General features: G+C 32.6%; 1 protein-coding gene across 1 annotated transcript in view; it reads right to left on the bottom strand.

Moving 5' to 3' along the window:
- LOC115882890 (vacuolar protein sorting-associated protein 13-like) overlaps positions 1–24,223 on the bottom strand; it is a 50,381-nt gene that overhangs the window by 658 nt on the left and 25,500 nt on the right. Inside the window, 25 exon segments of the mRNA XM_030901151.1 lie at positions 2,193–2,445; positions 3,591–3,760; positions 3,820–4,013; positions 5,254–5,495; positions 5,647–5,894; positions 7,224–7,402; positions 7,461–7,627; positions 8,316–8,475; positions 8,816–9,054; positions 9,359–9,517; positions 12,260–12,408; positions 12,469–12,593; positions 12,857–13,016; positions 13,386–13,589; positions 15,316–15,363; positions 15,452–15,667; positions 16,725–16,790; positions 16,844–16,981; positions 17,038–17,343; positions 19,046–19,257; positions 19,315–19,463; positions 20,542–20,720; positions 21,401–21,905; positions 23,142–23,272; positions 23,374–23,633. Coding sequence (XP_030757011.1) covers positions 2,193–2,445; positions 3,591–3,760; positions 3,820–4,013; positions 5,254–5,495; positions 5,647–5,894; positions 7,224–7,402; positions 7,461–7,627; positions 8,316–8,475; positions 8,816–9,054; positions 9,359–9,517; positions 12,260–12,408; positions 12,469–12,593; positions 12,857–13,016; positions 13,386–13,589; positions 15,316–15,363; positions 15,452–15,667; positions 16,725–16,790; positions 16,844–16,981; positions 17,038–17,343; positions 19,046–19,257; positions 19,315–19,463; positions 20,542–20,720; positions 21,401–21,905; positions 23,142–23,272; positions 23,374–23,633 — 4,859 coding nt within the window.

Genomic DNA, 24,223 nt, shown 5'->3' with positions numbered 1-24,223 from the left:
AAATCTTTCAAAATCAAAACCGCTCTCATTGAACAAATTCCGAAAATTGTTTATAGCGTCCATTTTCAAAGTAATTATTGCTATCTTGTGAGTTTAATTTAAGTTTTGTTTACTCCAACCCGGGATAATTGTGAAAAAGTGGCATTAAAAACTTTAAAAGCTGTGCTGTGAACTGCGAACTGCAAAAACCATCGTGGATCGTGGCATAACGCCGGTTTCCAATGTTTCGTAGGTATTTCATACATGTCCTTATATAAAATAAAGTTTCTTGTATGCAACACACTGTATTTTATTTATAAAATTAAAAGAAAATAATAATAAATTTGAATAAATAATATTTGGCGATATAATTCCGGAAAAAGCCGAACCGCTCCGAAGTTTTCAAAAGCTTTGGGTCGCCACCGTTGCAAGAATAGCGCCAAATAGTGTTTACATTGTCCTTATGGGCACTTTCCAATCTAAACTTGTTTCATTTATCTATGTAAATAGCACTGACATTATGACGTCATTTAGATAAATCGCGACTTTTTAACGATAAAATAGTCAGATTTAAAAAAAATAATTCCGGAAGATCTTCCGCAAGAAAGTGTCATATATTTTCATAAATATTTGAATTTAATTTTTAAACAAATTTTAAATCTCTAGTAAATATTTGTGATTATAACAGAATAAACAACCTATATTAAAACGCACAAAACTTGGTATTAATTTCACTTATTCTTACTTTATCTAGTTTTCTGATTACTATTAAGAACGTTCTAAGAAAATAAACCAAATAACAATCAAACTTTGAAATAAACCGTAAAAATAAACGTCTCCAGTTTAGCTGACAATTGAAAATCATGAAATTAAAGGACAAAAAACGGCAACATTGTTGGGTATGCGAGTTGACTAGTGGGACGTAGCTAGTAAAAAACTTGAGCCCTAAGGTCAGTTAATTACATTCAGAAAAGTATGCATTTAAATGATAATCTGGGGCGTTTTAAGCGTTATATAAGAAAACGAGAGTCACAAAATTGCAAAAAAAAATCACCTGGAGATTCTCGAGCGTGTTTATTTTTTTTTTATTTTGAAGGAAATTATTCAAGAATCATGGGAATAAAGTCAAGTAAAGTTACCTTACAAAACATATTAATGATAACCTTTGAATAAGAAGACTAAGGAAGGAGCATATCAAAAATCTTAGGTCCACCGCGATGGGACTCAAATATGGCCGACTTAAATTCCTGTTTATCAGTGCTGTTCTAATTTTATTTAAAAAATGTAAAACTATGATGTAGGGTAGACGTGGGGTAGACTCAATATTTTTTTTTTATTTTACGTTGTGAATAAATGTTGGTAGTTTTTAAAATTGTTATAAAAACATATTATTATAATAAAAATAGATAAGTTTTAATAATTATTTATTAACACAAACATCCGATACGCTACTGAAGCAGGTAAGTCAAATTGACGCTTGAAATTGACGTATCTAAATTCTTTGACATCTAATCTTTGACAAGTAGTAAATAAAAGCAAAAATGCAAGAAAAAATAAATAATTAGTTAATTTAAGATAAAATCATAAATGAGATCGGTTTACTACACGTATGTATATTATATAGTCACTTACTAGCGAAAAGTTGTTCCATTATTTCACTCGATTTTTACCGAGATCTACCGCACGCTACACAGCCAACTATTTTAGAGTCTTTTTCGATAAATCGCGATAGTGTCACTGTGAATTTAAGTTCTGCCACAATTTCCATCTAGATTTACTACCTTTATACAACTATCAGTAGTAGAATAAATAATAAATAACATAAAATCAGCTCCGTAAAGACTGACAAATCCACAAAATTTCAAATCAAATTCAAATGTGTCAAATGAATCGTCAAACAGAACTGTCAAGGATCCCCACCCTAGAGTCCTTTTTCCGCCCACCATTCATGAATACATGAATAGCATTATGCTCCTTCCTTAGTCTTCTTATTCAAAGATGATAATGAAAACAAGAAATAACCATCAGTGACATTAATTGTCATAGATCACCATTTCAAAGGTATCTGATACGGAGTTTTTTTATCACAAAGTACAATCAAAATTTCGTCATCAAGAAACACTCGGAAATTTGCCGAAAAACACTTTTAAAGACCAGTTAATTTATCCTTACCCTTTATATTCAATAAAAAACGATTTTTTTTAATGCCATACCTGCCATCCGCCAAACAAATCGTTATGTGTGATATAAGCCATTCGTTTATCTGTCAGCAACAGTATTTCTTTCTTTTCGATGACCACAGCGTGAAAGACGTAAATGTCAGTTTTGGCGTACTTTCCTTTACTCAGTTCCATGAGTAACTTGTGGCCTTCGGCCTCAAAAGAGTTGTACGACCTCACTAAGCCGTCAGACGGAATAAACCTTGGCGGTCTTAACCTCAACGTGTCCTCGCTTACGTCAGCATACCTAAAATTTAATTGTTAATATTATTTCAATTTTAAATGTATGGTTAATTGAAGACTTGAAATAAATACGTGCCAAAATCATTAGTTCGAGAAAAACAACATTTTTTGTTATACCATGCTGGCAACTCTTACTTTTGGGTCGGTATTTATATGTGTGGAAGTAAATCGCATAAGGATCTTATTAAGTCGGAGTGAGAGAAATGCGACGGTGTGCTGTTGCGGCGTTGCCACATTTCTCCGGTACGCCTTTCTCTATCAAGTAAAGTAAAATAACGATCGCAAACCGCTTATTTTTAAAAGACTTTTATAGAAAACGTCAGTAATTGCGATAATTTAAAAACTCAAAACTTTTTAACACATAACACATGATAATTTAAGAACTACTTTAGATATTGAAACTTTTTTTTTATTTTGAAGTTCGAATCTTTTATAAGACATTTAAATAAGAAAAATTCGATAGGCTTGTCTTTTTTCATTCAAAATTTAAAAAAAAACATCCATTTACTTATAGTGCATTGCAATTTTCAGCAATCGTGTAACTTTTTTATTTATAAAGATTTTCAAATACTGTCTGCAAAGAAAATATAGCAGAAATATTAAGACAGTTTTTGAAAAAAACTACAATCAATTATTTCTAATGGATTTCGAGATATCGATTTTTGAATTCAGAGTTCTAATAGCGCGACCACTGTCGAACACCAACTTAATCCCACTTATTTTTACCATAAGTACAAGTGTTTCTAACTTGCACTTAAAAATTTACAGGCTATAGGGAAAATTACGACTCGTTAATAAATAAATAAATAAAGTATCACGAGACGTAATTAAAGCGTGAAGCTAAAAGCATGATGTACATTCTCTTCCCTAGAATTTTAAGTACTGATATGGTACTGATTGGGTCGACCGCGACGAATCTGTTTATCCCCTTCCACGTCTCTTAGCAATGTGCACAGTTTCTCGGTTTATTTCACACGTTTGGCAACGTTTTTACTGTTCTCTCTTTGTTCAGTACATTATAAACGCATTGTACTCTCTTCTTACATACGGAAATCTCGACCCAAGACTAACCTTTGCCAGCCCATAGTGCAACCTATGTATTAGAACGGCCAGTGTGCTTGACCATAAAATATTTTGATTATACAGTACCTTTTGACGACATCCAAAGAACCGCTAGCAAAATCGACAATTCCTGCAGCTGGTCGAGCGACAAGCCCGACCGCACCTTTTCCCAAACCTTTGAAGAACCCTTCGACGCCCTGCTCTTTGGCACCGGCGACAGGTTTTGTGAACACCCCTGTCACACCGTCAAACACACCCTACAATCGAGGAGATATAGTAGTTTCAAAATAAAATCCATTAGTTAAGACAGTTTTACCATGACCAATCCTTTACCGCTTCGCGCGATACCTTCCTGCGCTGTTGCCGGCTTTTTGTTGATCTGCTCTCTTCGTTTTCTTTGAAATTCGTCGTCGAACGTCAACGCTGCTATACCTTTGCCCATGGCGCCTGTTATTCTTGTTGCCGCGCCCATAACTCCGCCCACAGTGTGTCCCAATAGGCTCTTGACACCTTGAAATCATGTCAAATTTCAGTCATTTTTAGGTCGAGATGAGCGATATATCAGAAACTGTGATTTAATCACTGATGTAAAAATCACCTAACATAACTTTTGGTAACAGCCTTTTTCGGAATGACAAATTAATTCAATAATCGGGTACTCGAGCAATTTGTTGCTCGAGTTATCTCATCATAACCCAAGTAGCATTTTTAGACACAAGATCGAAACAAAATCTCTGCTGAGAAACACTGTGAAACAGTTTCGTCACATTTTTTATACATATGTTGCGTAACATAAATCGCTTTTTGTTTTGAAACATTTTACTAAAATATGGTTTCGCTACATAAGCTATAACAATAAAGATCTTAGTGTCACAAATTTTTCGAAACTTTTAAGAAACAGATGTGGCTCACATTTACAGATTTCGTACACGTTTTGTGCCTGAGAAGTTTCCATAATTTATTTGATATTCTGTCATATATGAGAACATAATCTTACTTTTTATTGTTTTGATTTTGTTCTGCAGTTTTTCATTTAAGCATTCTTCAAATTTTTATAGTACTATAATTAAAAACCAGAAGGACAAAAACAAGAGTATGGTGAGTACAAATACAGATATGTTTGTTATGCGATTTTCTAATTATTTGTTATACGCATTACAGAGATGATTTGTTTTAGGAATAAATGTAATAACAGCCACTACTCATACCCAACAGGAGACTGAAGAAAAATGTTACCAGCAAACGTTTTTTCTTTTTTTTTCCACAATGGAATACATGTTTTTATGTTTTAGTTCTGTTATAATAAGTAAATAAAAATGTTTTAATTATTTTGACCACAAGTTTTGATTCTTTTGTTAAAAACAAAGATCTTAAAACAAAAAAATTATGGCGGAGGTTGACATTGTTGATGGTTGTTTTCATTTTGAAAACCACACAAAGACATAGACTATTTTAGTTTGATATTTTGTTTCTTCACCTTTAGAAACAGTGGCTGCTGAAGGCGGGACCATTTTGGACACAAATTGCAGAAAATGTTTCGAAACATTTCCTCTAAAAGTTGTGTCACCACATTGAAAACACATGCACTAAAGCCATATAAAATATATAGGTTTCGAAAATGTTTCCTATTTGTGGCATACCGTTTCCATTTTGTGTCAAGAAACAGACACGATTATTAGAAACATTACCTAAAATGTGTCTAAAAATGCTACTTGGGTATACTAGTATATAAAAACAAAAAAATTCATACCTAGAGCAAGACCTTCGGCAAACTCGCTGGGTCCTTGTATGGCACCTTGGAACGGCTCGTAAAACAGATCTTCCACACCTTTAGTGAGACCAACGACCAAACCGTATGGATTTCCTAAAACATCCAGACCCAAAACCAGTACATACAGCTGCTTGATAAGCTGACCAATATAATGATTTGTTGCCTCAGCAGTCAGCTGACTTTGAGTCAAAAATATATAGTCGCGTTCGAAAAACGCCAATCTAAAAGAAGAAAATGATAATTTTAAATGATCGGTATTACAGGGCGCGCTAAAAAGTCAACAACAAATGGATAAAAAAATTAAAAACTCAAGAACTCCGATTTGTTGGGAACTTTTCGGTACACCCTGTATAAGTATCGTAAAAATTGTACTTGAAAACAACGTCTTGTAGATCTGTGAGGGTAACACCGACGCCTTGCAGCAAGACGTTGAGGAAATTCGGTGTTGAGGCGTTTTGGCCACCGGAACTACCCTCAGCCAATGAGAACGACACGTGTATCTTTAAAGGAGAGAAGTGGAGCAAGTCGTAGAAACTCTTCTGACCTTGCAAGACTTGACTGGATGCGTGAGAATATAAGGCCTGGTCCACTAGTTTCATGTCAGTTTCAAACAGCTCCCTCTAAAAGTTATCCACTGCTTTAGTGTTTTTCGTTAGATATTGTCATAATATGCCAAAATAAGCTTTTTATTACATGCCAAAATAGTAAATCGTTTTATTAGAAGTAAAAATGACACTTTCCATGACGAGGCTGTAGGCACAGTTTAAAGAATATAAATATGTCAGTTGGCTCACTCTTCGCCCGTATCAAAATTCCTCCCGCCGCTCCCCGCCTGTCTTGTAGACTTGGGTCAGTCTACATCCGTTGCTCGACGTGTACACAGCGTTCCAAGTTTATTTTAGTTTTGTTTTCGGTCCGACGCATAGGGTGAACCAAAAATAGTGTTTTAGTTGTTTTGTTCGAATTGTGTTAAAGAAGGTAGTTATCCTGTAATAACGTTTGTGCTGTTCCTACATACACACCGCTTAGGGTCTTCACTTCGTCCTGAAGGAAATGCCTTAGTCTACGTAACAGGGTATTTCTTAAAAAAATGTATAACACGTCACTCTTGCGATGTATGTGTTAATTTTGCTAATAATACGGATACTTTTTAATCGTATTTATCGAGTATCATACTCATATCGTATTTATATTTGTAAACAATGAGATATGTTATTAAATAACAATAAGAAGAAAGTAAATAAATATTAATCAATTATTAAAGACGCCTAAAACTGTTAATCAATAAAACTAGTACTGTATTTTTATTTTTCTACTTGCTATATTAAAATTCCTTAGTATTTTTAGTTGATCCCTCGTATACGGCCAGCGTTCTGACTGATAAAATAGCACTTCCGCTGCACCCGGTAAACGTACAAATTTTTTGTCACCTCGAAGGGTCACGGGCCGCCTTTGAAGTCAAAATAACAATAGAATTCCTTAGAGTGAGCCAACTGTATGTGTATATATTCTTTAAACTGTGCTGTAGGTTTGGCTGCAGCCGACATACAGCCGAGACACAAAAAGTCATTTTTACTTCGAAAAGAACATGCTATTTTTTTTTCAAACGCCACAAATAAGTTTTTAAACAAATTCAAACGTTTCAAATAATATAAAAATATTTAATAGTTATACCCTGTAAATAATTATATATCGAGAAACTATGGTTACGCTCGTTGAATTTGACACTTTATGTCAGTTTAATCAGACAGATTTAATAACATATTTTCTTACTTTTACGCTTATGCGTAAAAGTGCTTTACTCAAAGGCTTTACTTTTATGCCTAGGCATTAAAATGACTTTTTTATATTGTCAATCAAGTCGCAAAAATTAATATTTTTGTGACGTTTGAAAAAAAAAATATTATTTAGATCGGCGAAACTATATAATAAAAAACTCCTAAACTTACATCTTCCTCGTCAGACTTCGCGGCTTGTTCTCCTAACAATGCCACAATAGCATTGACAAAACCCAAATCGACTTTGATATGGAACTCTTGAATTAACACTTTGAAATACTTAAATTGTTTAATCTGACTGTTTTTCAGTATCATCTGAACAATACTTAGTTCAAGGAAAGGTTTAATACCTAGAAAAATATAGAAAATTAAAATTAAATTAGTCTTAAAAAATATAAAAGTACATACCACTGTCAGCAGCTACACTTTTAGGTGGCGGCACTGGTGCCAATACTACAGGAAATATGCAATCATACATTTGATTATCAATTTGTAGTCTATTGATTTTAGCATGTAATTGCGTTTGACTTGGACTAGTTTTCATTTGTAGCCATACTCCAGTTTGGAAGGTACGTCTATGAGATTGAAAAAAATCAATAAGTAGCTAAATTTAAGAAGAAATTATTGCAACTATAGTTATAGGAATTTATTAAAAAAGACTAAGGAAGGAGTCCCTCAAATGCTATTTATTTCAATCAATTTTAATTATTATAAACATTTTTTTAACTTAGTAATCATCAATTCGAAGTTGGCCAAGAATGCCTAGGGAAGCTGAACAAAATAGACAAAGAAAATAAAGTCCTACTCTAGATGCCAACTTACTAAGGGATAGAAGGTAATGAAAAAGCAAACGATCTAGCTAGAAAAGGAACGAACACTCTATTAAATAGACCAGAACTGTTCTGCTTCCTAAGTGGAAAGCAACTTAAAGCAGAACTCATGAACTTGGAAGACTCCATCCGTAACATGGAATAGGAATCCTCCAACGGTCTAAGACAGTCACAGTAGTAGTACACTTAAGAAATTACACAGGACTTAGGACCAATAAAAGTCAAAGATTTTCCTTGATTTAAATAAGAACAATCTTCGGATTGTCACGAGGTTTTTAACAGGACACTGCCTCCTCAAAGAACACCTCTGACTTATGTCAAAGCCCTGAGACTGTATGATAAGTTATAACTCGTTAAAACTCAAGAAAAGGGAACATATAATAGATATGTAAGGTCATACTCCTTCCTTAGTTGTTTTAAATAATGTTCATACCTGAGAGTTCGTCTACGGGGTTTAAACATTTGTTTAGACTCAAAATCGACCTCGATCTTGTTATCTATCAACACTGTTCCTGAAATACTAGAATCTGAGTCTAACTGTTGTATTAAGTAATGCTGATATGCGTTTTCTATGTGAGTGGATTCTGCAATGCCTACAAAAATTATCTTTTAAATATACACATCTGAAACACTTAAAAAAAGAAGATAAATGCTATCTACCATTCACTAATGCTAAAGGGAGGCAGCATCATCCTGTGTAAATAATACAACATGATCGAAAAAAAAAATGGCGTCAGCGATGGCTATGAAATGAAGATCGCTGTCATTTTATATGTAAAATTATGTGGTGAATGCCATCTATCGTCAATTCCAAGCCAACTAGACGCCGTTTTTTTTTTCGATTATACAATACTAAGTAGTACTCTGAACTGTCTCAACGTAGAACAAACGAAAATTGACTATAAACTTTAAGTTTTTGGGAAAAATACCTACCTAAAGGTTTATATCTCTTTTTATTGGGTTTGCAGGTTTCCCATATTACCCCGCTACTGGCAATTCCGATATACATAATTTCCTGTCTAGTTTCGTTGTTAACTAAAGACAAACCTACACCGTGTAAAGTGAGCGTTATTTCTTGCTGGATAATTTCCAAGATATTGGTGGCGCTTTGGGCTAGACTGCTATTATCGGTGAAAAGTAGGATTCTTTGCATTCCATCCAAAAATGAAGTCCTATAAAGCAGTAAATATTGGCATAATAGACTGCGCAAGTCTGACATCATGTCAGTGAGCGGAGTTTTTCAAAAACATTTCCAAACAACAAAAGTCGTACATTTATATGACTTACTGTTATCAAATTATAGAAAAACCTCTTCAACTGTTCACGCTACATTCAAATAAATACCAGAGCCTTTTTTGCTCATAGAAATTAGAAGATAAAACACCGTAAAATTGTATGAAATGTATATATCGCGTTGTTTGGCAAGGTTGCTTAGCTCCGCCCTTATATGTCTATAGAGGGAAAAAGATTACTTACCAATAAACTTGGTGAGATTCGCTAATTTGAAAGCTTCCGCAGCCATCTTTTCTTAGATCGTTTTCGATTTCGATTTTATGAGCTTTTTCCCATAAAATCGTCCTGGATCCTGAAGGATTCTCCCATGTATACAACAAAGACGTTTTGGGTTTCAGGGTTCTAAATAGAATTGATTAGAATATATTAATATAACAGATTTACAAAACCAAAATAAATTTGTTATCTTCAGATGTGAAAATATTTTCATTAACCTCAGATTCAGATTTGTATCTGAACTATCTGATTTATATCTAAAAATAACTGTTTAAAGTACTTTTAAAAATCGAAGATGGTTCTTCAGAGCTTAGTTTGCAAAAAGGTGAACTATTCTAGTCCAAAAATTGATATTTCGGCGGTAAATGACGTTACGTATTTTTTCAGATTTAACACAGTAGTGTATCTAATTTAAATTATTACAAAAGCTTACTACACAACAAAGGTTATTACAAAAAAGCATTACTGAAAATAAAATTATACCTATAAGACTTAATTATCTCGAATTCTGATGTACTATTTATAATGTACTATAACAGAGAAATAATTATTAAATTACATTAAATTATATACCGGGTGCGTCTCAAAAGTGGCTCAGACCTATAACTTTTTTATTTTTTCAGATAAAAAACGAGATTTGGTATGTTAGTATGTGACATAAATTAGGATTGATTGACGTATTCAATTTTTTTTTAAATCAAATATCTACAAATTTTGATTTTTAAATGGCACCCTCGGTATATTTTGTACTTTATTCGATAGAAAATGACACTTTGAATAGAATCACATATCATATGTCAACTTTTGACATTTTCGCATATGGTTTATTTTAAATTGTAACATGCGGTTCATAACGACAATTTGACTCGAAATACCAACTGTGTAGTACCAAATTATTCGTACTCTCGTTCCATTTGAAAATATTGAGATATAATTAAAAATACGTCTTGGGCATTTTTTAACCAGCCAGGATAAGACACGAAAAACATTAGACGATCACATCTATTCTTCCAAGGCTCCTTTATTAAAAGTAGTGTTTTTAACACATCCATAGCACTCTAGATTAAAATTTAAAATACGATATTTTTTTAAGCGAAAATGACAAAAGTTGAAATATGTCATTCTACTCAGAGTGTCATTTTCTATCGAATAAAGTAAAAATATACCGAGGATGCTATTTAAAAATCAAAAGTTGTAATCATTTCCGGTAAAACAGGAAGTGACCAAAAACAATTGAATACAATCAATCCTAATTTATGTCATATACTAACATACCAAATCTCGTTTTTTTTATCTGAAAAAATAAAAAAGTTATAAGGGTGAGCCACTTTTCAGATGCATCCCAAAAACAATCAAAAAACGCACAAATCAAAAATTACAATTAATTACTTTTTAACGTTATTGATAAAAAAAATAGCACGCCACTGGTAAACCGAAAAGACAGAAACGCACACAAAACTGTTCATATTTATGCAACCATCTCTTTTTAACCTACGTAAAAGTGTTAAAAAAGTACGAATGTTAGTAAATAAATGGAGTTTTGTGTATCTCCCCTTTAGATAGATGTCTTTAGAATAATCTGATTTTTTTAAATTTTCAACATGGCTCAATATTGTTTATTTTTATACTTATATTATAGTCTGTAAAACGAATAACTTTGAATTTGACAGTTCCCGCGGGCTTTTCTAGTGCTAATTTTATTAGGTTAGCAACTTGCGGCAATGCTGACGCAATGCCGTCTCTAATAGAACAGCCTCAGAGCGAGATTTATGACGTCACGCTAGTTAAATACTACGGATTAATAAATATGTTGTAGAATACATGGAAAACATAATTATTCCTTGATATAGTTTACATGAAATATACATAATATACAGTTAACAAATGCAATATATATATATACCTATTTATAGTAATAAATACTTTGGCTATGAACAATACAAATGCAGCAAATATTTTACAATATGGCTGAAATCGTACTCCATAGTCAATGTAGATAGTTTTTGTGTTAAGAATAATAATTTAAAAAAATATGTGGTCATCTTTTGACAAGTTTATATTAGTTTATTAATTGCAGTAAACATTATACTATATAAATAAATTTTGTGAATGCAAATAATAATACATCACTATTAGTAGATATTGAATGTTTTTTGTTAAATTAGATCAATTTTCAAACCCCAAAATTTAAAATATACTTTACATTTTACCCATTATCTTATGTACTACCTATTCATTATTTGTATATTGTAAAACATTTGCTGCATTTGTATGGTTCATAGTTTATTTGCCAAAGTATTTATTACAATAAATAGGTATATATTATATTGTATTTATTAACTGTGTATTATGTATATTTCATGTAAACTATATCACTTTTAAAATACAAACCAAAAATACGAGGAATAATTATGTTTTCCGTGTATTCTACAACATATTTATTAGTCCGTAGTATCTAACTAGCGTGACGTCATAAATCTCGCTCCGTGGCTGTTCTATTAGAGACGGCATTGGTCTAATATTTAGAAATGTCAAAAGCTGATGACATTTTACTTTTGTCAATTATGACATTTCGTGTTGATTTTTGCAACAAGAGGAAGAACTGTCACTTGTTTTATTATTTTCCTTTTCTATTTCACGAAAGTAAAAGAGTTACCTACGAATGTTAGTAAATAAATCAATTTAAAGAATATCAGTAACTTTTTTGATAGAGGGATTTTATATTTGTCATGTTGGTAAAAAATAACGGTCAAAATTCAAAGTTATTCATTTTATAGACTATAACATATAAGTATGTATAACCAATATGTTAGACACTAAATTCTCCTTTTTTGATTAGGGATGAGAGGAAAACACAAATAATTTTACCTAATTTGAACTGATTGCTTTTCCCAGAAGTTCATGTCCGAACCACAGTGATTTATAATCAATGCCGGTGCAGAGCCAGCTGTGTACGGGGCAAAGTTTATATATACCGCCCCTTCGTTAAGTTGTATGTCAACGTTTACGCCCCCGTGCTGCAAACAAAATAAATACAGCATTATAAATTCACTAACAGCTCATTAATATACAATTACCTTGTTATTCAACTTTAATAATGTAGTATGGCTTTCAGTGTACAAGAAGGGAGCACTGGTTTCCTTTGTACCCACTATTCTTAATTTCAATAATTTATCTTCTACGTCGCTTTTAGGCCACAGAGCTAAAATTCAACAATCCTTAATTACCATACTCTGTTTTATCACTCAACACAGGTTATTTTTCGACAGACGATGACAGAAAAAAGCAGTATACTAATATTTTTTTAAGTTAACTATGGACAAGTTTGTATATAAAACCGTCATGCGTCGTCTCTTGTTGTTTTTAACCATTTTTTTTTTCAAATTATTGTTTTTTGGTCAAGGATTTTGTCCTTGGACAGACTATAATAAAAAGATCACTCGATTCAATCACAAAAGGACTCACCTGAACACGATTTTGGCTCAACTTTAACCCAACTATCTGCTGGTCTATTACTTTCTTGGCATTCTATAGCAAACGGTGCTTCGTTGATAATTACATAATACGGAGTAAATGTGACTTGTTTGGTAAAGTTATTGTAAGTCAGTTGATTATGGACACCGATCTAAAAAATAAAGCTGTATTGCTAGAATATATAACAATCTACAAACTATTCGATCACTATCTGACTTGTATATATGTGTACAAATATAAATTTAAAGTTATTTTTAAGGAGTTAATTATAAAACAGAAATTTCTTCGAGTGTCTTAGACCGTTGGAGGATTCTCATTCCAGATTAAGGTTCGATTCCAACTTGGGAAACAGAACGGTTCTGGTCCAGGTAGTTGATATAGCCTTTCCTTAGTCATTTTATTCAATATTAAATTTAAGTAGAAAGCAGTGCAACTAGTATGAATCGAGCTTCAATTCATAATTGTCAAGTTAAGTAAATTTACTGTGATCAGAGTCTGATATTCTCATCACTAAACCTACCTGGTATATTTTATCGTTTGACTTGCAGTGTACCACACCAGACGATCCGGCAACGTCCAAAGAGAATTTATCTGACCAATCACCGGACTCCACACGGATCGACGATTTTTTCTTACCGAAAAAGTTTCGGGCGTTGAAAGAGAACAGAATGGGCCCCTTGAAGTCGGCAGGATGGTGTAAAACGTTGAGATTCTCGTCAGAGCTCTAGAATAAATATAAAAAATAAATATTTTTACAGCTTTCTTTGCTGAATAACGTATAGTTGATAGAATCAATAACCTACTGCGCCAGCTTTGTAACAAAAATATTCGCTAGCGTCCAAACATAGATAAAGGAAATAGATTTAGATTGGGACACTCGGCTTTCCGCCAAAACTTAATATAAGTTTTAGATCTCGTCCGTTGTAGGGCGCTGTTAGCGGTTGCTAAAGACAACCGTAAACTAAAACAGCTAGCGTTCTCCTTTGTCAAAATAGGACTCAATAATTAAAAATCGTCAAAGATTGTTGGAAAAATACTGAAAAATGTTAAAGCGATATTTTTTAAAGTTATTGATCTTGTGAGTTTTAATTTAAATTTTATTTACGTAAGCATCTGTTTCCAAAAAGTGATCCAAAAATCCCATGAAACAAAAACATAGTTTCCTTAATAAACGTATTATCTGTTTTTCTTCACACTGCTGTTTTTATGTTTTTTTTTTAATATTTGATACATGTTCTTATATAAAATATTGTTCCCTTATACAGAGTGAATTTTAAATAAGTGCAAATATTTTTAGGGGTAATATATTTCGACCCCAGAAATAATCTCTAGGAGTTTTTTTGCGAAAAACCAATTTTTAAAATTTGAAATTTTCTGAAAATTTTTTTGGAATTTTTTTTAGTTTTTAGTTAAAAAAATTGGCGCCGGGAGGCACGTATAGCCGCCCATACTAAAATATGTTAATAAATGTTGGTAGGCAGTTCTTTTAGTTTCAAAGTAAAGGAATTTTTCCAATTTTTTTTATCCCAAAAACTGCGACTTTGACAGATTTTGATGTTATTACAAATTTTGTTGCCAATATTATTCCCAATCTTAAAATGAAAACCGCGTTTCGCTAGCTACTGTAATTTTGGAGTTATGATTTTTTAACATTACACTGGACGTGCGTTCCGCTAACCATGTTAGCATCATCAGCAGATGATTAAAACTAATCTAAAAAGTACAATTTGAGCGTTTATATACTCGCTCAGGGGATACCGAGAGGGCGTGTCAAGATCTAGCCAACGGAGTCAGATATCTACCAGACTCACCCTGTATAAAAGACGCTGAATATTATTTAAGAATATAAAAAATGTAATAATAAATTTGAATAAACAATATTAGGCGACATAATTCCGAAAAAAGCCAAACCTCTCCGAAATCATCAAAAGGTTTGTATCGCATCCGCTGCAAGAACAGCGCTAAAGACAATTTTTGTTGTCCTTATGGGTACTTTCCAATCTAAATTTGTTTCATTTATCTATGCCCCCGAGTAACAAAGTATATACAAATGTCACTGATATATTCAAAAAAGAATTATTGTTTTCCTGTCATGATATAAAGAAATTTTGATCATAAAACTTTTTCATGATATTGTATAGAGCGGGCCATTTTAGTTGCAAGTAGTGTGGTTATCTCTGTATCTGACTTCTCAGCAAAGACAGAACCTTGATATTTTCACGAAATGCACTTATTAATTATACAACCTCAAAATTATTAAAAAAAATGACATCTGTATATATTTTATTACTTTACAGATGCTGAACCCCCAGCTAAAAGATTATTATTCACGGTAAAAGAAGTGTGAAGAAAATACATGGCATGCAGTGGGGTCAGGACAAACAAAATATAGAGCACAAAAAAAATACAAAAATTCGCCCCCAGTAGCTCAGATGGTCGGTAAAAGATACCTTGACGGGACTTCCAAATGCATCGTTCCTCTCAGTTTTCTTTGATTTCTAAAATATTTCGTAAACATTTAAAAGTAAAATCGGCCTTTTTTTGAAAAAAAAAGACTCAATTAGGAATCAGAAATAATTTGCTCACCCTGTATCCGAGCATCAGTCCAGTTTTGTTTAACATCCAGAACGGACAGTACAACGAATATATTAAGGAGCCGTTTTTGTTGATGGTGTGCATACCGAGGTCCAGAGACATTTTCGTTGGGCTGTCGTAACTGTCGAAAGTCCATACGTTGAACTCTTGTGGGTTGGTTTCGGTTTCCTTGCGACAAGACCACTCTTTTTCCAGATATTCAGGCAACTAAAACATTTTAAAAGAAAATATTTGATACAGTAGGCATATAACCAAATCAAAAATCACAGTAGAACGGGTTATAATTTAACTGTTAAAATGGGGGGTTCAGAATTGGATCAATAAGAAAATAAGAAGCTTTTTAATGTTAATTAATTAAAATAAAAGAAGCTGGAGAAGAAAACTTGACACAATGCTATATTATATTTTAAATTGTATAATTGCAAACTAAAGTAACTCAAAATACAACTGTGGTCATTTTTAAGAATGTTTGTTTATATTTTTTTGGACTTGAACCATTTTATCTCTGAAAATATTTAAAATTTTAGATATAAATTGGTTCAACAGAATATTCAGAAACCAAACAGAAACAGACTATAGCTGCTTAATGCCTGAAGTATGACTTGATTCTCATTTCTCTACTGGAAAAAAACAATATTTTAAAACGTATAACGACTATTATCTTAAAATAGTAGGAAATTTGACTTGATCCATTTTAATTCTGACCACTCCAAATAACAGTTTAAAACTGTTATTTATGAATAGCAGTTCGTAGCCGATGTTACTTCCAAAAATAACAGTTTTGAAAATAACAGCGGCACATTGGCACCACAAAAATTTAACCAAGCTAAGTGCAATAGGTGTTCCAAAAATAACAGTTATGAAAATAACAGTGCGCTGACAGTGATGGATTGAATTGCCATATGATGTACGCATATGAGCATAACGAAAATACATATAACATAACTGTTAAAGAGGTGAGTTTTGTTTACGTAAATAACTGTTTATATTATATATATATATATATATATATATATATATATATATATATATATATATATATATATATATATATATATATATATATATATATATATATATGTATTTATAATTAATTTATTTGTGTTTCCTAAAATGTTTTGATTAAAAGAAAATATGTAAAAGTAGGCAACGCTGTACCGGTCAAGCTTAATCACGTGACTAAAATTTTATTTGGTATGATCTATAGGTAGATATTAAGTGGTAATAATTATAAATGATATAGGAATTGTTGAAAATAACTTACCCTTATTACTATAACGCTTTTTCCTGGATCTACATTAGGCAATTGAAGAGTATCTCCAGCTTTAACCTAGAAATAAAACATTCATAGACCTATTAATCGACAAATACCACCAAATTAACCTCCAGTTCGTCAGCCAACTCGTCAATACAAACAATAATCGGCAACGGCAAGAAATTCTTCAGTATTGCCGCTGGTCTCAAATGGATATTGAAACAAGTGCTTGCCATGGTATGCCGCATTGTATTTGCGTAATACACCTAAAAGAAAGAGCGGATTATAGTTAACACAGCGATATTTCTATATTCTACATCACCTGTTCCATTTCACCGATAGCCTTAAGGATAAAAGGATACTTCCCGGTATATTCCATGTCTTTTAAAATGGGACAATGCAGTATCTTGACGATGTTCAAGTTGGTTTGGAGATCTTTCCATATGTATGGAGCAGTGGTAACCGAGTATCCCGACACGCTGAAGAACAGTTCGTTTGTGGGCGTGTAAACGGCTTTAAGTGGAAGATCTAGAACGCTGTTCGGTTCCACTGAACCTACTAGTTCTAGTTCGTTACCCTTTTCTGTCATATAATAGACGTCAACTGGCACAGAAAAATGATTGTATACCTAAAATATATTAGGTTTTTATCGATCCTAGATAAAGACCTAAAGTAATAGCAAAACAATTTTCGATGCACGTGATCAACTTTGAGTGACAAGCGATGGCGACAGCGCTGCCAGATTGTGATGGATTTATGAGATGAATCTTAATGTAAAATTGGGAAACAATAGATTTATTATATCATTTTTAACGATTTTTACGTTTCTCGTTCAAAATAGTTTATCAGGAAAGCTACAAGCTCTTTGCCTCGACTTTTTAAATGCTTCGACATATTTTCAACACACAATTTCAAGAAAGGCAATACAAAAACTCGAAAACTTAGTTCTTAAAAGAACTATTTGTGCTTAAGAGTACAATTGCTACGAAAATCCGCAAAAAAACGAGAATAACTTTCAAAGATAGGCTCACAACACGATATTATACAAAATAATGACTGACATTATGATAATAATTGTCAAATAATAATAAATGACAACGTTGCTGATCCCGGTGCAATGTGACCAACATGGCGATAATAAAAATCGCTTTAAACCTTTGAATAAGAAGACTAAGGAAGGAGCATAAAGCTATCCATGTATTCATGCATGGTGGGCGGAAAAAGCACTCTAGGGTGGGGATCCTTGACAGTTCTGTTTAACGATTCATTTGACACATTTGAATTTGATTTGAAATTTTATGGATTTGTCAGTCTTTACGGAGCTTATTTTATGTTATTTATTTATGCTACTACTGATAGTTGTATAAAGGTAGTAAATCTAGATGGAAATTGTGGCAGAACTTAAATTAACAGTGACACTATCGTGATTTATGGAAAAAGACTCTAAAATAGTTGGTTGTGTTGCGTTGCGGTAGATCTCGGCAAAAATCGAGTGAAATAATGGAACAACTTTTCGCTAGTAAGTGACTATATAATATACATACGTGTAGTAAACCGATCATTTATGAAATTCACTTAAATTAACTAATTATATATGTTTTCTTGCATTTTTGCTTTTATTTACTACTTGTCAAAGATTAGATGTCAAAGAATTTAGATACGTCAATTTGATTTACCAGATTTACATGCTTCAGTAGCGTATCGGATGTTTGTGTTAATAAATAATTATTATAACTTATCTATTTTTATTAGAATTATATATTTTTGTAACAATTTTAATAACTACCAACATTTATTCACAACGTCAAATAAAACAACATATTATTGAGTCTACCCCACGTCTACCCTACATCATAGTTTTACATTTTTTAAATAAAATTAGAACGGCACTGATAAACCGGAATTTAAGTCGGCCATATTTGAGGCCCATCGCGGTGGACCTAAGATTTTTGATATGCTCCTTCCTTAGTCTTCTTATTCAAAGCTTTAAACTAATTTTTGCAGCTTTAATCTAAATAAAATATTTGTTAAAATAATTTTTTCTATAAAGTAAAATGAAGAGCTGCTAGGTATTGTAAATTATATAACAAATTTAAACATTTTTATCGAAACTTCATTTAGTCAGGTTTATAGGCTGTAGAATCAATTTCGATATGATTGATGACGTGCATCGGAAAATGTTTTGCGATTACCGTATCTGTTTCTTGCTATAGAGAATAAAATACATTAAAATTAGTGTATCACTACCATATTATATAGACATTTAGTGATTGACAACGTGACAACATTCTTTGTCTTGGCCTTATATTTAAAAAAAAACTATATCATACCTGTAGAATGCTTCGTATTGTCACTAAAGTAACACCTGCATCTACTTTAACATCAGAAATAACACCCCAATTATTATTATCCTTGGTATAATTTAAAGAGAAAAATCGTTTATCCGCCCTCATCACTGGCAAAGTCAATTCACAGTCAGTCTTGTTCACTTTAACTTGCAAGAAATATTCTTTTTCTTGGGCGCTTCTATTCAGCTCTTTGTCTAAAAAGATTTTTATTAAAAAAATAAGTGTTTATTATTATTAAGAAAAATCAATACCGAGCTGAATTTCGTCTGTTGGTGCATCTTTTAACACCAACGGAACTGCGGCAGATCTGTTGATATCTTCTAATGATCCTCCTGCAGCTACATTAAAGGAACTTTCATGTAGCAGTAAAGTTATATCTTCTCCAATCTCATTGAGAACTCTAGAAACAAATAACACGTATAACACACGGTGTTTTACGATTATTTTGAGAAACACCCTGTAGAATAATCTATATTATTATATTAAGCTTGTCCAAAAAGAGACTACTTCGACATCCAAAATTTGACAAAATAAACAGTTAATCAACTGGTACAACACACTAGATCCATTCTATCACATACTAAACCAATGAAAACAGAACAACAAACAGAAAATGTAATATACCATATACCATGTGAATGCGATAAATTTTACATTGGTGAAACATCTAGACCCGTAAATGTTAGAATTAAAGAACATAAAGATTATTTAAGAAAGGGAGATTTTCACAAATCTAAGATTTGTCAGCACTCATGTGACACAGGGCACAAAATAAATTTTAATAACGCCAAAATTATAATGAAAGAAGCGATAGCCTCTAAAAGAAAAATAAAAGAGGCATTTTTAATACAATCTAATAAAAATAAATGTATTGCTAATGCATCTGTAGATGTTAGTAATGTATGGCAATCGCTTTTTTGATTTTAAAGAACATAACATAAATAAACACAACATACGTAAAATTTAAAAATAATCATACAGAAAGTTTGGGGCTTTTTGGTTTGACCTTATTAAGTAATTGTTATCAGGTAGTAAATGTTAATTTTGAAGTTTAACTTGATATAATGTCATTCAAAATGTCATTTTAACAGAACGTCAACGGTTTCTTGTAGACGTATCTGTTTTAAAAAAAAAAAACTAAAGTGTTCTCGAATAGTTGAACTTAAATATTTTAAATAGTTTTTTTCTTTATTCTTTGTATTTTTTTTGCTTCCGACGACGGAAAGAGATAAACTTTCCGAAACGTTAAGCATTTTTTTTCTTTGTTAGACAAATTTGTATAACTGTAAACATAACTTCTGACAAGTAGTTTCCGTTTGGGTTTTTATTTACTATTTTATTTTGTAGATTTTCTTGCAGTGCAGTGGCGAAATACCCATATAGGATTTTTTGGAACTGTCACTGTCATGTATAATCTCATTGGTCAGAAATTAGATGAGTATTAAAGTAACTTAAAAGTAAAATAATGCTTATTATACCTGTACGGTGCTAGAACATCGCTAGAAGATATTTTTTCCTCGGATTTCATGGCTGAAGCAAAAGCTTTGCCCAGATTGTTAAGTACTTCTAAGCAGGTCTTTGTGACGGTCATTTCTAGAGTTTTCTCTGACGTGAAATCTATACTCATTACAGGGGGTTGATTCACAATCTCCACTTGCTGAAAAGTAATTAAAATATACTCTTAATAACTATTAAACAAGATTAACGTCAACGTTATCATATATCTTTTGATATGCTCGCCTGAACAGAATGCGGACTGTCTGACTGCCGGTAGACGTTGCGTTCACTACTGAGCAACCATATTTGTATTCAACATCTGTTCACTACTGCGCATCATAAATTCGCCCTGTATTTCAGGAACTAATAAGGCTAGGACAAACATATGTGTAGCATATTTAGTTTCATAAAAAAGTAGCAAAGTAATGTGAAAATCGCATCACTGTATCTCTAGTCATAATAAGGAAATCCCACACAACACACGAAAATGGGATACCTTGTATAGATGTGATGCGCAGTAATGAACCGTAGTAGTCTACCGGCAGCCAGACGGCCCGCACTTTGGTTAAGAGAGCATAGCAAAAGATATATTAAAGAACAGCTTTCTTAAAATTATCGTTTTCCGACGTTGCTAGCTCTTGTACTATTATATTTTATTAAGGTTAGATTAAATTTGTCAAAAAAGTGTCAAAAGTCTGTTATCGTACGATCTTTCTCCATTGACGGGCTGGAGTAACAAATTTACGGATGAAAAGTGGCGCGAAAACGCTCTGACCAATCAGAGCGCCGTCTGACCATCGTCTGACCATGTGTCTAATGTAATAGTGACTTAATATTTACCTCTTCTGATGTTGGACTGGAAAAATTCAAACTGTCATCAGGTTCGTTCATGGAAAGTTCCAATTTCAGTTCCCAAGGTTCAAACGTCAGTTTACCATTACGTTTCCTTTCAACCGGTTCAATCAGTGGTTCCCACAACGCCAACCTACTGTTGTAGTACCCCATTTGAACTGTTATTCCAGCCTCCACGCTCAACTGAGAGCTCCAATTCTTCGCGCTTCCTTTCAAAGTCGTTTCGAATAGTAACATAGGCAGAGTCTTGTTTCCTACACCGGCTTCGACGGTTATCACCAAGGAAGACATGGATATAATGCAGATTTCCTGCAAGGTTTTCTTTTCCGGTATGTACTCCATCACTTGTTCTGTGGCTTCCTCTGCCATGTCACTTTTCAAGAACCAAAAGTCGTTGTCTTTGAACGGTTTCACGTCCCAGATGTGTTGGAAGTTGGTCTCTTCTACGTCGTCGCCGCCTGTCGCCGGCTGTTCGGACATCGTAGCTAGAACTCTAGAAAAAATATAAGGAAATATGTATAGCAAACAATAAAAAAGGAACTGCGGGATTCACATTAAAGTGATTTTAAAAACTCCTTAAATTTCAGTAGCTATGCAATCACACCAATAATTGCATTGGACCAGTGAATATGGTATTTTAAAGAGATTTGTCGACTTTTCCTAGTAATTTCTAACATTCACTATAGAGAAAGTAACAATTACTAAAGTTTGCCAGTAAAAGTTATTCTATTGTACAGAGAGTGGTGAGGAAGAATGTTGGTGAAAGTTACAACAAATAAAACTTTTCAGAATACCACCTAAAAATTCAAGCTGATCCACATACCTTAAAATTACAATTTCCTTCTTTATTATATTTATTAAAAATTGTAGAAAAGAACGACATAACCTTCTAAATATTAAAAGGTACTATAATAAACATTTTAAAGCATACAAAACAATTTAAAAAAAACATTCATAAACATAAGATTACTTATTGGTACAAGGTTTTTTTAATAAAGTTCTTCATCATGGATAAAATAAAGTATGCCCGAATTTTCTTCAACGGGAGTTATTCGTTTTTAGTAGTCAATAGTTACTAGGTTCCTTAATATTTTTTTCTCTCGCACGCTTAACTTTTGCTGTGACTTCATTATATTGCAAAAATAAAAAACAAGCACTATTACATTCTTGCAAGTATCTAGTTTACCTTAATTTTTCGCAGAAAATTTCTTCCATAGGGAAAATACCGCACAACACTTTTTACAACGATAACAAAACAATAATTATACATAACCACAAACAAAGCGCATTTACGCCAGATGTCTGTCAACGTTGCCAACGTTTAGCTCAATTTACTGTTATCCTTATATTGCCTATTATTCAACATCCTTATTTATCTTTAAATTTTACATGCGACAACCCTGCTAACTGAATCTTTCAAACTCACTGCTATCGTCCAACAAAAACAGCTGTTGAACTTTTACTGGCGTAGTCTTAGCAAATCAGTGAATGTGAGCTTTTACTAGTAATTGTTAACAATCACTGATTTCCATATTTTTTTTCCACTGATTTCCAACTTATATTCATAAACGTCAGTGTCAAATTATCACTCAATCAAAACAAAGGAAACCAATACTAGATACGACCAACGTCCTTCCAAAGAAGTGGCTATTTTAAAAATTGAATATTTCTCATCTAATTCAATAACAAATGTCCAAAATTTTCATAATTATCATAGCCTCTAAATTACCTGTTTAAGAGCTCTATTGTTGCAGGGGAAACTCTCAATATTACAGCTTCAACCACAAGTTCTATATGCAACCCTTTGTCTTCTGGTGTGCTTCCCGCTAGGCTGATTGTTACAGGATGCAGAATATTCCCCTATAAAATAAGACATAATATATTGAAAAAAGAGTTATATAGTCAGTCGACTGGATGTCAAATCGGTTGTGGAATTAGACACAACACATTTTTGCACTCACCCTGCTCTCTGCCCTTAGCGCAGGATTATATTTGCAAGTGTACAACTGCAAATCTTTAATCAAGCCGTTTACGACTTGATGGTCTCCGTTCATTCTGAATTTTAGGACGACTTCGGCGTTCAATATCATCGCGTTCGTGTTTATATTGTTCATGTGTTCGACAAGGATAATGTCGGGTTTCTCGATCTTCAAGCTCAACGTTATCTGACTGGATGATTTTGGCTGCGCTTCTTCAATGGATACTTTCGACGGTTTTTTCGCTATAACATTATTAAATAAAAAATTGTCATGTTCCAACAACAAAGTAAAGTATGAAGTAAAATACACAAAGATAATACAAAAAAATAGTACATTTCATGAAATCCATAATTTAAAAAAAAGAATAAAAGGAAGCGCGAGAAATATAGAGAAAGTTTGAGGCTTTTTGATTTTACCTCATTAACTAATTGTTATCAGGTCGTAACTTTGAATAAAAAGATTAAGGAAAGAACATATCAAAAATCTTTGACCGAACGCGACGGGGTCCTATAATAGCCGACTTAAATTCCGGTTTATCAGTGACATTTTAATTTAATTCAAAACGTGTAAAAATATGATGTAGGGTAGACTCAATAATTTGTCGTTTTATTTTACGTTGTCAACATTTTTAGACAACTTCTTTATTTTTAAGATTTTGATGGTCAACATCAACAAAATATTCCTTATGTTTGGACTAAATTTTCTCGAGAATAAAGACATACATAATTTAAAATTCCCTTACAATACGGAAATAGATTGAAGGTTTGTTATTACAGTGATATATAATTTATATGGTTTTGTAACAAATTAACCTTAATCAAGTCTTAATCAA

Source organism: Sitophilus oryzae, unplaced genomic scaffold (assembly GCF_002938485.1).
Source record: "Sitophilus oryzae breed Bouriz unplaced genomic scaffold, Soryzae_2.0 scaffold_179_pilon_pilon, whole genome shotgun sequence".
In the NCBI taxonomy this organism is placed as follows: Eukaryota; Metazoa; Arthropoda; class Insecta; order Coleoptera; family Curculionidae; genus Sitophilus; species Sitophilus oryzae.
Note: the sequence above shows the minus strand (reverse complement) of the source record. Positions and strands in the feature narration are given on the sequence as shown.